Genomic DNA, 16,781 nt, shown 5'->3' with positions numbered 1-16,781 from the left:
TCTCACATGAAGTTTACTAGATACCCAAGGTGAGGACTCCATATAAGAGGTTGATAGACTCTACTCACTTGGCAAAAAGAGTCAGGACAGAGGAAGGAAATGCAGCAAGCAGTGTAATTAGTAGGAACTTGAACTGTTTTCAGTGCTTTATTAATACAGTGGAACATGCTGAAAAAAATGAACTGCTCTCTAGAAAATGTGAATCGGGAAAACAAATATGAACACAACCAAACACCCAACTTTGTTTGATGAACAACCTATGCTGGAAGATCTCAGAGAAGATCAGATACAAAGAGAATGTCCTGGTTGGGCATGTGAGAATAGGAGAAATGGGGAAACACGAAATCTGAGGGAGGGAGAGAAAAAAGATGGGACTGATGTAATATATTTAAAAAGCAACTTCTTTCTTTGTTATATGATATATAGAAATAGAGAATACAAATGAAAACAAAGGCAGGATCTTGGCAAAGGGCCCAGGAAGGGATCACAAAGGGACGCTGTCCCGATAACCCAAACAGGATGGTTACAAAGAGCAATACACTGGAGGAATGGAATGGATGCTCATCAGAATGCTAATCACTGTACATGAAAGATGATTCTGCAGGCTGAGCATTTTGATGGTGGGGTTCAAGTAGAGGAGGGAGGACAAGAACACACAAGACTGGCTCTCCCAAACCTTCTGTTCCTCACTGGCTGTCAGTAGCTTTTCTAAGAGCTTAGAGTCCGAAGCTAAAATCAATGGGAGGTAGTGATGTTCAAAAGGAAAGGCAAGACATGCATCCTGAACCACCTTGCAAAAATTCAAATATCAGAACGAGTAGATTTACTTCAAAATGATATTCTTCATAACAAGGCAATTGAGTTGTTGTATTGTGACGTGACGTTTTTCTGGGGTTCTTTCTAGGTGACATAGATGATGAGTTAGCTAATAGTGGTTAGCCCAGATCTGCCTCACTCCTTTTGGTAACCTAAACAAGACAATGACTGAATTTTAAGAAACGCTGGAAAGGCCCCTGTTGTTGGTATTATGAATATCTGACATAAAATCCAGGCTGGGACTAATTTTCTGGGCCCACAGCTAATAAAAAGGAGAGGAAAGGGTACAGGGATGGATGGAAACAGGGTTTGTGTTGGTCAGCTACACCCTATCACAGAGGAGGGGGAGAAATTCTGCATCGGCTTGAGTTAAAATGCACCAGCTTGAATTTTACGGTGACATGGCAAGACTCCAATGCTCTCTATTACATACAGCAAAGACTGTACCTGCTGTTTGTTTTACCACTGCCATAATAGTCTCAGTTTTGAAATTCAGAAATATTTCGCTTAAGATAATTTGCTGGTAGAGTGAGTGGTGGGTACTTTTTGTCAGTAGAAAGGTCAAACAATTTTCCACAATGCACTGCAATTTTATAGCTGACAATTTTGCTATAGGTGACCAAAGGAAAGCCCATGACAACGTTATACAACAAAAATTACGCTGTGAGTTAAGGGAATGTGAACAGTAAAGTAGCAGCCTTGTGTGCTATCCCCACTGCTCTTTCTGAAATACACAATCTTGGTGGGTTTTGTTTTTAATTCTTTTCCAGTAAACATGTAAAAGCAATAACCCGTATCTCTCAACAAGGCATTGTGTAATAGGATGGATGTTTAGATATAAATGCAAGGTTTTTCTAAGAACTATAGCATGCAACGAAGATTTAGAGTAAGCAAAGAAAGTAAGAAAAAAATTCGACTAACCTAACCCACCTGAGCTCGGCTCACAGGGGTCAATGTCCTCGTCATCGCTGGGACACTCTGCTGAGGCCACAAGGATGTCATCTGTGGTCTGTAAAAAAAAAGCACATTCAATCGATTACTTTAAAGGATCCCAACAGAGCTTCTCATCTTTGTCTCATTGACAAGTGAAATACGTGTGTGTTTACCTGATACATTGAGAAACCAAATTCAGTACCTAGTTCCCTTCCCAAAGACACAGGGCTTTCATTTTTTTTCAACTTACTCTAGATCTCTCATGGAAGTTGCGTGTGAAAACACAGTTATAGCTTATTTTACAGGAAGACATCCACCCATTCAACAGCACGGAGAAGCTGCACACAGTAGCATCCAGGTTTAAAGCAGCCTGACAGAAACATGATTTGGAGTTTATGGCAGCCCTGGAGTGCCACAATGTATGCATCAGTAGGTTTGATGCTATACTTGTACTTGGCTTCCTAAAAGCAGAATAGCTATAACCTTTTACATTCATGACCAGGTAGAGTTTGATGAATCTTTGAGCTAGAGCTTGTCCTTACTAGGAAACAGGATAGATTTCACTGGTGTGAAAAAGGAAGCAAACACAATCTACTTAAGGTATTTAAAAAATGTGTTTAGATTTTATACTGAATATTTGTTTTTGTTACAATTTGGTAGCAGGTATCACGTCCCCATTGTCTTTTTTATCATTAAGGTGTCATGATAAGTGAAAATCATATTTGGGTGAGGGGGTGGTATTTTACAGTAAGTAGGAAAGAGGTGTCGATTGTCTTTGTGACATTCCTGTTGCTTCGTTGCACTTACAGCAAAAAAAGACAACACTCACTGTAATAAAAAGCAGAGTGTGTAAATCCTAGCAGTTAGTCACATAATCAGCTCATTTACAAGCACTAGAGGTTGATCTTTACTGCCACTTACAAGCAGCAGTAAACAGCACAGTTACTGCATGGAGACTGTGAGGTTTGCATCAGATCTGGCTAATGGCAGCACAGAGAGAATGCAAGGTACAAGAAGAAAAATACCTCATTACATCGGCTAAGGATTAAGGAGATTATAATTGTTTAGACAATACTCAGAACTGCAATATTAATGAAATCCTTATTTAAAAGTGGAATTAACCTAGGCTGTAGCTATGTATAGTGAAGCATGTTAACTGGACTTATTGTGGTGATCATTATGTTGTATACCTGAAACTAATATGTTATATCAGTTACAACTTATTAAAAATTTAAAAATATAAATCTTACAATTTTTTAAAAAGCCAAAATGTAATATGACTTGCTTTCATTAAAGCAGCAATTAATACAGTCCAAGATTAAAGCATACATAAATGTCAAGAAAATTGTGCCATTTTGAAAAATGGAGACGAGGGATGATGCACTTTTGTGACAAAATATTAGGCTTAAAAATCTTTTAAGTGCAGGAGCTTTAAGAATAAAGAATTTGTTCAGATGCTAATTCTTCTTTAATATAACTTTAATTAAACGCAAGCATTTAAATAGCATCGTGAGATGGCTTCATATTATTCTGCTCTCAATTCTTCTGAGACAATTAGGAGACTGGATTCATTCATTTTGCCGCTGTTATTTTAAAAGACGAAGTTCAAAATATCAGTTTTGAATTGTAACTGTTCATGTTAGTGATAACTACCAGCAATTGGTGTGATCCTTACACAGGTATCTTTCATTAAAGTGAGCTTTAAAGGGGGGAAAAAAAATCCTCTTTTTGGCACAAGCACGTCCAGCAGGCTAACATCCAAACTGGCTTGATAACAAGTTATTGGATGAGGTCTTGCAGGCCAATTGTTCCCATTTGCCCCAGAGCAGATCACTTGCTTTTTATGGAGCTAATTTCAAATACAAAGATACTTTTCCTAAACCACAGTGGATACTCTCTAAAATTAATTTCAGGGTTACAAGAGTATTTCTCATGTTCCTTGAGGAATGCTAACTACATTAATGCAATCAGAGTAGGGTTGCAGTTGTTGTTTTGTTCTTGATGGGAGGATGTGAGTAAATTCTTTAATCTCCTGCTTCTCACCCCAGCAGTGATGTTGCCCCTTTCCCCTCCGCCTCCTGTGGGACATTCGGCAATGTCTGGAGACATTACATATTGACACAACTGGGGTGGAGGGTGTCAGCTGTCATTGGCATCTCAGAGGTAGAAACCAGGAATGCTGCTGAATATCCTAAGAGGCACGTGACAGTCCTCCCAAAATGCCAATAGTGCAGAAGCTGGGAAACTCTGATTTAGAAGTTTATAAACTATCCTGCATTTTGTTGTTCTCACCTGAAAAACTGGACAACATAATAGTTCCTATTGTTGTAAGAATTAAATTAGTACACAAAGACCTAAAATAGGACCACATTGTAATGTTCATAAAAAGTGGCAATATTATCAATATTGCTATATTTCACAAATGTAGAACCAAATAGATTTTTGTGCTATATTTATAAATAATATAATTTTAGATATTAAACTGGAAGATGTATGTGTGAATTGTACATGTAAGATCTCATGTTAATATGTAACCAAAATACAGCGGCTATATTGGTACTTTGTTGAGCTAAGCTTCCCTCTTTTACTGTCTAGGTTCAAATTCTGAATTAGAAGTCAAACATCAAGTATGCATAATAAAGGCTGCTTCTTAAAAGAAATTCATGGACTGAAAATGTGTGACTCCATGGATAGTGATTGATGCAGACTAAATTATTTAGCTACACAAGTTAAATTCTGTTTTAAAAGTTGACCTATTTTCTACATTCAACAGCCTTTGGGACAATTTAATAGCAAACAGAAAGTGTTAGAATGTTCTCAGTGTTATCTTTCACAAAATATAGTACCTAAAATAACAAAACATGTCATCCATTAAATAGTACCTTCTATAGACCTTTCAAGTAGAAAACAAGCTGTGCAAATATGCCCTTATTGTAAAACTATAATTTAGATTTTAATGTACTTTTCCTGGTATAATGAATATACATTCTTGTTTTTCATGTTTTTCTTCAAAAATTAAAACCCGGCACGGTCTTTTAAAAAGTAACAGTATTGTGAATAAAAGTTTTTAAGTCAGTAGAGGCATTGCAGCAATCATCACTGTATGAAAAAATGAGGAAGTGGCTCAAATGTAGGGAAAAAAAATTAAATTTTATTTTGGAGGCTGAGTTAACAATTTCCTAGCCAAAGCTGTGTAATTTAAATTTAATTCATTGTGTTTAGAACTGTCTCTCTATGGCATGCTGTTGAGAGTGGTAGAAAGAAAGTCAAATATATCACATCAATCAGTTCTATTCTTTAGTATACTCTTTGCTGAGGCCTATAACCTTTTTCAGAGAAGAGACTACCTGCTGAAAGAGACAGAATAGTGATCAAGCAAAAACATTAGCTTTACATAACTATCCATTTAACCATTCAGAGGCCAAAGTGCCATGCTGACCTTCCCCAATTCAGAGTGGTCTGAACATTCACATGGCATCTGTTCTTGCCCAGAATCTAGTAAAAATACTGAGGTCTCCCTACCTGTAAGGAAAAAATGACCAGGGCAGAATTCAAGAAATAAAGACACTGAAACTTAATTCATTATATTCAATGGATAAACACCAATACGTTATAGGCTAGAAAAATGTAATCAGGATGGGGCAGAAAGGATGTTCTTAATGTAGAGTAAGAAGTTAGGCCAGTCAGATGGGTATACTAGATTTATTGGGGTGATCACTTCATAAGTATATAAATGTCCAATCACTATGTTGTATATCTGAACTAATAATGTTGTATATCAACTGTAATTGATAAATAATTTTTAGAGAAACAGACCAATATATTTAATGTCCAGGATTATTAGAAAGAGATCATTTAGTAGGTTAGAAAGTAGATGTAGATTACTCTTTTTTTCTCACTTATGAGTCTTTCCCTTCCCCCCTTTAATGGTGAAATTTGCTGCACATTCACTTGCTATCACTTTTTAAAATATAGCACAATTGGGTATCAGTGTGGTAAAAAGATATGATAAGCAGATACATAAACTTAGTCTGAAATATTATATTTCTGATAACAACAACACTCTTCGACTTTTTCCTCATGCTAAATGACTTCTCTGAAGATTGATATATTCCTATGAACACACCTACAATCCAACTGTAGAAAGGACGCCCATTATAAATGTGGTGCCCACAAAGAAATACTTGATTTGCTCTAAAACTTCTATTTAATCTGTTTCTAAACAGAAATAGTCTATTTGGCTATACATCCAAAAAAAAGAAAAATAAATATTTTCTGAAGCAATGGTGCTTACTTACATAATATTATTTAGCCTAATCGTTCACTGCTGTGAATGACATCTAGACTGAATTGATTGTGAAAACTGATGGGTAGAGATGATGCTAGCTGAAATGTGACGTTTGGCTAATTGATGGACACTTGTTCTTGATGATACTTTTGTTTATATGAAGCTGCTCTGGGGGAGAGAGCGCATTATGTCTGCCTTACAGGACTGAATCTGACAGTCTTTCCAGAAAACATTTATTGTTAGGTGTGTTTCCCTGAGAAAAAGGTGCCAGGATTCAGAATTAGTGCTACAAATTCCCCAAGGTAGGTCTGACCCACTACATAGATGATCTACGAGCCAAGACATTTCTAGGAGGTATGGAAAGTCACAAGTTTGATCTAGAGGAAAAACTGAACCCCCTCAAAAAATGCAATTATAATAAACGTATACAAGTTCAAGTTCCAAACAGTGGACCAATTTGATCAAATCAATTCAATAAAGAAACTTATCAAATTGATAATTTTAGTTAATCAACAATGCTATTAAAAGTGCAAAGGAATATGCAGATAGAGACCCTGTGGTAGTTTCCATTGTCTCATTGAAGCTTTTGGTTCTTATTTATCAATTGTTCTTTTTTTTTTTTTTCTGAGTAGTAGATGCCACATAAAACCATCAATCACATGGCTCCATAATCTAATTAAAATAAAAATAATAAACTGATACCCACTTTGAGAAGGATGAATTTTAGCTCCAGTACATGAATAACAAAGAAAATGAGGATCAATTAGTCACCGTCAAATATAAAACAGCTCATCTATGCGCAGCATTTTCTGATGGGCAAAAATGTGGTCATTACCTAGCAAGGTACAAATTATGGTTCATACCTGCAAATAACTTACTGTGCCCACTCTATTCTAAAGCATGGGAACAAATCACTCATTAATACAAATAACAATCAATTCAATTCAAATAGCATATTGTTTTCTTGAAATATAACAGTGCTCCCATATCTATTACTTCATTAAATATTCACCAATAATGTGTTTGTTCAGAACATAGGTGGAGGCGCTATTATCCTGTGTGTTGTAGTTAAGTACCTGCTCAAAAAATAAACCCTTTTGTACACTCATTTACTCCATTCAAATGTTTGAACATTGGCATTCATGAATATTTAGGGAAAAGCTTAAATATCCCTGAAAACAGCCAGCTTTCACATTTCTTTAATGTGTTTTTTCCCCCAACTGATGCCTTAGGTTATTACAAAAAGTGACCATAAATCAGCTGTCTGCTTGGGGAAAAGACAGGCTTGAAAGCCATTCAATTTTCTTCAAGATTTCCTTGGCTGCTTAAAATGTATGTAATGGTTCCAGAATAGTGAACGTGGGTTGGATAAAAAGAACTCCACCATGGTAAAGAGATCACGACATCTACTCATTCCAACATGCATTTTGATACCCATTTGATACTGGCCATCCTAACAGGCAAAACCCAAAGGGAAAGATAGGAATGCACCAATAATGCCACAGATACATTAATTTAAAGAAAAGTATGGGAAAAACAAAAGAACTGGATTCCTGATAAATCAAAAAAGAACATATTTTAGCAATATTTATAAAAATAATATACCGGCAAAGTAGAAATTTGGTGTCAGGAAAGTTCAAATCAAGTTTATGTTTTAAAAATACAGTATATCACTTATACTATTTCTTTAAGCTAATGATAACCTCTATGCTCATACTGTATTTCAATTTTTAGCCAAAGCAATGTAGAATAGCTGGCAAAAAATAAAAGTTAAAGTGAAGTTTAAATTTTTGCAAAGCCACTGGAAAAATCTATCCTTCTGGATTCTCACTAATTAGAATTTGGGGTGTAAGACCTCCAAAGACTGTTGGGAGTAGAGTGGAGGTGCTGAAAGGGAAACTAGAATATGCATGTGATGAGATGTGTTCCCTCTCTATTTGTCTTGGTTATAGACAAAGCACCTCCTGAAATGGGTTTGGCCATTTCCAAATGAAATAAATACTGACAGATGTTTGCAGTGCAAATCTAGGCTTCTGGCTGTGTCAATATGAATTTCTCTGGTCCAAGTATGGTGACTGAAAAGACTAATTAGTCACACAGGTTGAACTGAAAATCCTTGTTCATTATGAGGCCAAAAACAGATTTCAAAATTGTAAAATGCCAATGATGGATAGTTTCAACTAACATGCCTCCAAATTTCAAGCTTTTTTTTAATGTGGCATTTAACACGTAACAGAATGGAATCATATTTTAGCCAGTCAAAGATCTTCTTGTACTGAGCCAGACCTCAGAGATCTTCATTTTACATATTAGGAAACTGAAGCTAAAAATTTAAGTATTTATGTTTGACCACATTATTCTGCAAATGAATGGCAAAGTTATGAGATTATCCAGACGTCTAGTAGAATGTAATTGTCTCTAATTCCAGGTGACTTCTGTCCATTCATTTATCACCCAATCATATATCCATCCATCCATCCAAAATCATTTGTCTTCTAAAGGTTGATGTGGTTTATAAAGGTACATTATGAAATGAATTTAAAATAAGTTAAAAAGGTGGCAAAAGAGTACTGGATTTTAATAAATGACCACAAAAATTCCCATGAAGAAAGCACATACAAGCAGACACACATAAACAGCTACTGCTTCACTTGATATGGTGTACACGTTACACTACAAAGGGAATATAATGAAGGCTGGAGTTCAAAATTTTAAAACAAAATTCAAATACTAACTGCAGATACTTTGAAATGGTGTAAACCCAGAACATTTTTATTTACTGGTGGTAATCTTTTCTTAGCTTATTTTTTAAAGACCTTTAAACACTTCACCTCTCAGCTCTGCACATAAATACACAAATAAATTCTTGGGGACAGAAGTAAAATGTAAATTTCTGAATTTTCTGCTACTTTTTTCCCCCCTTCTACTTAGAACATTGCAGCCCATGCTGGCTACAAAATTAACTCAATGAACTCCCTGTCTCTCTTCTCATTAATCCACTGATGAAAATCCTTCCAACTTTGCAGGTCTCTCTTATTAACTACTGATAACACAACCTAAGTACTAATGAGCTATTTATCTTTGTCTCTCTCACATAACCATCATTAAGGTTTTGTCAAATTATCTCTTAGCACATCTTGAGAATAAATAAATGAAAGTGACTATTTATTACTAAATACTGGTTGTTTCTCCAGATACACTCTAGAAATGCATTCATTGATCAGGGCAATCTCATTTACATGATGGTCCTAGAGTTTAGAGGTGCAAAATCAAAGGTATAGAAAGAGCCATAGACTCCTAGTTATCCACATTTATTTCTTCCTGGGAAATATCATAACCAATGTCTTTTTAAATATTTACTAGAGCTTTAATGTGGGGATATATGAGAACTTCTATTGCACACAATGCTTGGAGCATGGAACAGCAAGAAACAAAGATATAGTTGGAAATGATGATGACTTAGTTAAGAGAAGCTTGATTTTGGGATTTTGATCCATGACTTGAATATATGCAAGGTTGCATGCTGAGCTCCCCCAGTGAGTCAATATCTGCACAACACCTGAGTGTTTCTATCAAGCAGTGATTTAGAACAAATGTTATCTCACTCAGATGCTGCAATGTTATGTCATTCATACACTAAGATCTAATCTTTGCTGGCTATAGTTAAACAGAAGCTTCATGCTTCCATATCTGTCTACTTCAATCCTTATGGTGCATATTCTGGTTCATTCACACATATTTGAAATGTAGTGTTGAAACACTTCAGTTTAATTTGTAGTATGCTGCTCAACAATGGAAAATATATACAAGTTCAGATATGAACTCTCAGTCTGAACCTCATGAGCAATATGCATCATCTTGGACTGGTTTCTGTGTTCTCAATATTACAAGTGAGTATAGATACTATACATGTAAATATCTTATATAATAAAAGCCTACTATGCTAAGTGTCCGGTTGGCCATTCATCCAATCAAAGCATAATATGCTAAGGCTGCTCAACCGCTTGCTATGATGTGCACTGACCACCAGGGGGAAGACACTCTGATTGGTAGGTTAGCTTGCTGCTGGGGTCTGGCCAATCAGTACTGAGCGAGATGGGCCAGACATACCCTGGAGCCCTCCGATGGTCCCTCCCTGGCTGGCCAAGCTCTCGCATCCCTCCCTGTCCCTGATCGTGCATCGGTGGGGTCCCTTGGCCTGACTTGTGCCCTCTTGCAATTTAGGCTTAGGGACACCCCACACACACTCGAGTGCACAAATTTTGTGCACCAGGGTCTCTTGTATATACTATATAAGCAAATATATAATGTATATATAAATCATTTGTATATGTGAAACATAATATATGAAAGTTCCCATAATGCAGCATTTGTGTAAGTTATCATTTTAACCAATAAGGAATTACTTTTGTTCCTTGCATGGCAGTATAAAAAGCATTTCCAGGTAGTTCCTTAAGAGAGCTGCCAAATATCTACTTCACTGAATAAATTTTGTTTTGATGACCTGAAATCCTCTTGTCCCCTCAGTTGAAGAGGATCTATATTTCTCACACCAACTACATAGTCTCTTATGCAAATACTGCTATTCTGGGGCTGATCCCTGTTATACCAGGATAGGATTTACTTTGGCAATGCTAATTTTGGGCATACATACAAGATAGGTAGTGCCAACCCATGCCTGGAACAGTGGGTCCCTATTCTCCAGTCAGACCTCCTCTAGAGCTATTGCACAGATGCAGGGATACTGGAGCTCTTGCTAAATTCTCCTTCCTATTCATTTTCCTGGGACTCAGAAGATGTGGCAAACCTGGTTTATCTCTGCACCCAAAGTTTACTTCTAATTCATGTCCTATATCTAGATAAACAGATCACTTAGCAAACACTAATTATTAAGGAGAGAAACGGGGAGGAGCTGAAGGGAGAAGAGACTGTCCAAGAGTGATCCATGAAGGGCAATGTCCTTATTGCGCTGTATTTGTTTATAACAGGACATTACCTATGGTTGTGTCCTCCATATGGATTAAAAGTACACTAATTAATCCTTAAAAGACACTGAGCAATATGTTTCAGTGCACTAGAACAGTGGACGTATGTGCCTGTTCAAATTATGTTTGAATTTAAAAGGTTGGGAACTTGCTTAGGTGCTTGTTTTATCTTATTTCATACTAGTGCCCCAGTGCACAGATTCATTCACATTGAAAGAAAATTAATTAGAAGGTGGCAAGATGGGCTGGACATGCCTTGGAGCCAACCTCTCGTGATCCCTCCCTGGCCAGCCGCACCTGGGGAGGTGCAAGGGCATCTGTGGAGTGAGCAGGGTCCCTCCGGCAGGTGAGTTCCCTCAGCCTGGCCTGAGTGGATCGGGCCGAAACTGACTCTCTAACACCCCCTCAGGGGTCCCAGATTTCGAGAGGGTGGTTCTCGGAATTGAGCTCCCTCCTCTCTGGCTCTGGGGTGTCCTCAGCCAAGTCACCACAGCTTGGCACCTCCTGTGTTGAGCATCTGCCCTTGGTGGTCAGTGTGTGTCATAGCTACCCGTTGGATGATTGGATGGGCTCTTAGCCAAATATATATATTTTTTATAAGCCCAGTGCACGAAATTTGTGCATTGGTGGGGGGACAGAGGTCCCTCAGCCCGGACTGCGCCCTCTCACAGTCAGGGATCCCTCACTCCTTACCATCCACCTGCTCGCTGCTCTTTAGTGCTACCGCTGCTGTGCTTGCCAGCTGTAAGCCCAGCTTCTGGCTAAGCAGCTTGCCCCCTGTGGGAACACACTGACCACAAGGGGGCAGCTCCTGAGTTGAGTGTCAGCCCCCTGGAGGTCAATGCGTGTCATAGCAACCAGTCTTTCTACCAGTCAGTCAATTTGCATATTAGGCTTTTATTGTATAGAATAGATACTTCTGTGGAACAGTTATACATCCCCACTACATCTATCACAGGAATTCAGTAGAGTTGATTGAAAGTGTCATCATCACTGACTATGGCAATTATTTTGTAATATGTATATGCATCAATACACCTTAAAATGTCTTATGTTTAATTTTTTTATATTTTAATATTTTATACTTCAATAAAAATGGAAAAAGTCATCACATTCTAAAATCTGGCTTATTTTTTAAGTATTTGTAATTTAAGTAAAGTATTTTATGAAAATAATTATGATTGTAAGACTATTTGAGTGAAGAATTCATCTTCACATTAAAAAAAGAAGAACTATTATTCATGACACTTGAATTGGTAGAATCATTTCAAATAATCTTGTTCTTAAAGTCATCCTAAGCTCACTATATATAGGTATCTTTGTCATAACTGCTCATTTATAGCAGCTCATTAAATCTCAAAATAAGAGTGAGCAAGTATAGATTATTTTCCAGGAACATAACTCCTAAGATAGGAGATGAGAATTGTGGCAAAATCACACTTTTTTAAAGATTTTTATCTGCCTTCTAACAGCTCTATAAGTGACAATAAACTTTTATAACTGGTTTCCACGTTATACCTCCTGAAAATTTATGGTAGAGAAATAGCAAAAAGTGACATTATTTTTTAACTGAAAAGAGATAATGATTATAAGTTAGAAGGAAGGAAAGGAAAAGCTGGTCGGCCTGCTTTTATGAAGCATTTCTGCCCTTTGAGAAAGCAATAAGATATAACCTGCTTTCTAGAAAGAACTGAAAAAAATAAAGGTGACTGTTATTTTGGGGTTTACTTATATGCCATTCCCCAAACCCTCCCTGGCTCCCCTGAATTCTATTGAAATAGTCTTAAATTAGAAGCACTTTTATTTGATTACTAGAGGCTGGTGCATGAAATCTGTGCACTGGGGGAGGGGGGAGGGACGTCACCTCAGCCTGGCCTGCACCCTCTTGCAGTCCAGAAGCCCCACGAAGGGAGGCCTCCTCACCTGCCACAGCGCCACTGGCCAGGTAGCCTGGGCTTCCCTCTGCGGGGCGATCATGGGGCAATGGCGGGGTCGTTCTGCAGTTTGGCCATTTGGTCAATTTGCATATTATGCTTTTATTATTATAGATTATTATAGATATGGAAACGATGCCTTTATACTGTTTTCCTTCAAAATCTAACTACAAGATGAAAGTTTTATTTCCTTCCCAAATAAACTACAAGAACATAAGGGCTAACGGAGACCAGTCATCAAATTCAGACCAACAAATAAATGCAGGGAAAAATGCACTCATAAAATGTACATCTTTTGTTTGATTCTTCCCTCATTCATTCACAATCATTTATTGCATACCTTATTTAAATAGGAGCTAAGCAGAGGAAGAATACAATAAAGAACTAATCTTCCCTCCCTCCAAGTTCATGGAGAACTTCGGGTGTGTGACTCATGAAGGCTGTCTCTGAGCAGAAAATCTCTCTTTGACCAGTAAGCATGGAAGGAAGCGCTAGACAGACTGGGCAGAAATTCCAGCTCTGCCACTTATTAGCTCTGTGACTTTGGACAAATTCCCTAAGTTCTCTAGGTTTCTTCCTATGTACAAATGAACTTATTTATACCTATTTCACAGGATTATTATGAGTATTCCGTGAGGCTGGGTAGGCACAAACATTGTCCAGCACAGTAGCTGGCATGTACAAGATGCTATTGAGAGTATGTAGAGACGCTCTCACTTTGCTCTCCTTGCAATGTGAAAAGTTAATTCCTAGCACTGGGCACCTGATAACTTTAGACAGACATTCTCTTCACAAAGAAAGTACAATTTTCTGACTTAAAATTCACACAAACATATTTGAACATTCTATAAAAAAGACCAAATACATCATTCTATTTTCCAAGACCTACTCAAATAGAAGCCAAGCCTCCTTTGGTGCTCCACTGAGTTTGCTGGGAGGGAGATGAACCATGTAAGAAGGAAGGTAGCTGCCTCATGTCTTTGACCACCTTGCTACCTCAAACACTGGGGAAACATTGGCTTGTTCTTATAGGTAGAACCTGATACTGCCATGCAAGGGGTCCAGCTATATTCATCCAGGTGGGTAATTCACTCCGTGTATCCTGAGTAGAGGGAGAGATGCTCTCTGTGGTAGCCCCTCTTCTGGCTTTGTAGACCACCTTCTCACTGAGGAGTATTATGGGATGCTGCTCCCCAGTGGCTGGTTGCACGGGCATTGAGTCTAACACTGGAGCTGTTAGAATTTGGGTGATGATTTATTTAACCTCTCATTTGTAAAAAGTGGAAAGGATTCAGTCCTAATCTCTGCCGTGTAGTTGTAAGACATAAGAAAATCATGATCCATGAAGTGTTTAGCACTGTTCCTGGTGCATAATAAATGCTAAATAAATCTCAGCTATTCTAGTCTTTTATTATTAATTTACAAGACAGGCATGAAACTACATCGAACCTGCCATAGGCAGCATGTTGGCCATTGAAGTGGGTAAAATATCCTAATATCCACAATCGGTAGACTATCCACATTTCCCCTTGCCTAAAATATTGCGAAGTAGGAAAGGAAAGAAAGCCAATATCGCTTGAAGAATGCAAATGTACTTTCCCCCTGAATGTCCTATTTTGCTTTTCAACTTTTAAACCCCACTTTATTTCAAAACATACCCTCAACCATTCCAAAGCATTTTCAAGTTGGAAAGCCTTTTTTTGTTTCACAATAAGCTAAATGCAGGTGCAAACTCGGGGGAGACAGACCTTGGAAATTTTAAGTATGTTGCCATGGCAATGGTTTGCAAGAATGTGTATGAGTTTCATCTTAGCTCTCAAGCATTCAACTGAGTTCCTGTGTAGAGGTTCAAATCACTAGGCACACAATGTTTGCCATTCATTGTGTCTTGAAAGGTTTGGAAATGTCTGTAGCTTATTGCAATCAGAAACCACAAAATTATTTCTTTCCCTTCCTCCCTTCCTTTCTATGTATCTATTTACCTACCTATTTATCTATATTCTATGCAAATGTGGAGATGTAGTCATTCATCATCTATTCTTAGCTGGCCAATCCCAGATTGGCCGCTCTACAGAAAGCTGTATACATAAATTGAACAGTAGTTATTTCCACCATTGTTGCAAACACAAAGATGCACTCCCGCTATGAAAGAGCTGTAAACATTTTCTACTGATTTTCACATTAATTTCCTCATTCAGAATTGACATATCGTTAAAGAAGCATGGTAATTATTTAGGGATGCTCATTAAAGCAAACTTTCAGTGTCATGAATTGTGGAGGATTTTAGAAAAGGGTTCCAGCCTACAATGCAGGAAAGAAAATTAAAATGTGTAATTCTAATGATTAAAACTGTCCTGTCCTCCAAAATGGCAGCACCGCCACCAACAACAAGAAATACACCCAGAAGAAATAATTTTATCTCATGTGAACCATCACTACCTCAATTGTTCTTAAATGGTTTGATGCTTCTAAATTGCAAAACCTGTACAGTGGACTCATGATTCATTGCAATAAAATCAGTGATTCCTAAAAACACATTCCCCCCATAAATAGAGTCCACAGAACACTAACATTGGAAAGTTTTAAAGCTCTCTATTTGGTAAAATAAATAGTTCTTAACAAATTCTTTTCAAATTACAAGGCTTTTCAACCTAAAATGGACTATACAACTGAAGTCCATTTTTAAAAAAATCATTCACCACCAAAACAACAACAAAACACCTGAATTTCTAAGAATGGATATTCTTTAGTTTTCCTAGCAATTTTTTTTTGGCAAATTATCCATCATGATACATAAAATGAGGCCAAAAGGGACCCCACTAATCTCCTGCATTTGGTTACTGACAAAACCTGGAGTTATTTAAAATTCACTTTCCTGCTTTAACTTTGACCCATCTTACAACATACACACCAATGCACACACAACATAAGCATTCTCTCCCCCACACTCTCTCAGTTAATGGCTTGTTGATATATAGCACTTTAAAACTGCAGTGGCACCACCCTGCCCCCCGCCCCCTCCCCCCCCATCCTAAGGAGCCGACAGCAGTGCTGGAATTAAACAAATGAGAACACAATAATTAGCCATGCAAACTGTCAAGTGGATCTCACAAGAAAATCCAGAAAACACAATGATCAGCAGTTTCAAGCTTTAACAACACTCTACATTGAGCTCCCATTTATTTTAAACAAAAATAGATTAGGCTTTTGAAAAACGTTCACTGCAATTTCTATGGAAATAGGGCAAAGCAGCTAATGGGTCTTTTGCATCTCTAATCTCTATGGTGCTGATATAGCGGGAAAGTCTCTGATCCTACATTCTTTCCAAATAATTTCTCATCTGCTCTTCTCTAACCAGGTTCATCCCCACAGCACGTAGCATCGGAAATGGTTCCAAAGTGAATAGGAAACAGGTCTGTGGGTCAAGTCACACGCAGTGACTCCCCCATTCCCCAAAGCTCCTAAACCATACCTCAATAATTTTATGAGTGGTAACTAAATTAAAGTGAGCATTAAAGGCAACTGTAAAAGGGAAAATAATTATTAAATTATCCAATGTGTTTTGGGGTGAATGGAGGGGTAGGCATTCAAATCTTTGGGGAGAGTACTGATTATATAATTTGTAGCTAAATCTCTGAATTCTTTGCAGATAATAACCCTTCTCCCCCTAGCAACAATGTTTAGTTTTTATGAAGCAACATGGGTTGATTACTTCTATCATATATACCTTGTCTGAAATACTAATCTAATGTTTACATTGATGTTAAACAGATGAGAACATAATACCCATTTTGTATTCAGTAATAGAATTAGAATATCAAATTT

General features: G+C 37.5%; 1 protein-coding gene across 16 annotated transcripts in view; it reads right to left on the bottom strand.

Annotated features, from left to right (window-relative positions):
* Positions 1 to 16,781, bottom strand: part of NRXN1 (neurexin 1) — a 1,007,877-nt gene that overhangs the window by 21,841 nt on the left and 969,255 nt on the right. For 9 of the 16 annotated variants that reach the window (XM_059659869.1, XM_059659872.1, XM_059659866.1 and 6 more), the window contains one exon: positions 1,738 to 1,825. In XM_059659869.1, the coding sequence (XP_059515852.1) occupies positions 1,738 to 1,825 (88 nt within the window). The remainder of the gene's footprint in view (positions 1 to 1,737; positions 1,826 to 16,781) is intronic. The other 7 variants (XM_059659870.1, XM_059659871.1, XM_059659873.1 and 4 more) reach the window with 1 other exon arrangement.

The sequence above is a fragment of the Myotis daubentonii genome, chromosome 12 (genome assembly GCF_963259705.1).
Source record: "Myotis daubentonii chromosome 12, mMyoDau2.1, whole genome shotgun sequence".
NCBI lineage: Eukaryota > Metazoa > Chordata > Mammalia > Chiroptera > Vespertilionidae > Myotis > Myotis daubentonii.
The sequence above is the reverse complement of the archived record's forward strand: the minus strand, read 5'-3'. Positions and strand labels throughout refer to the sequence as shown.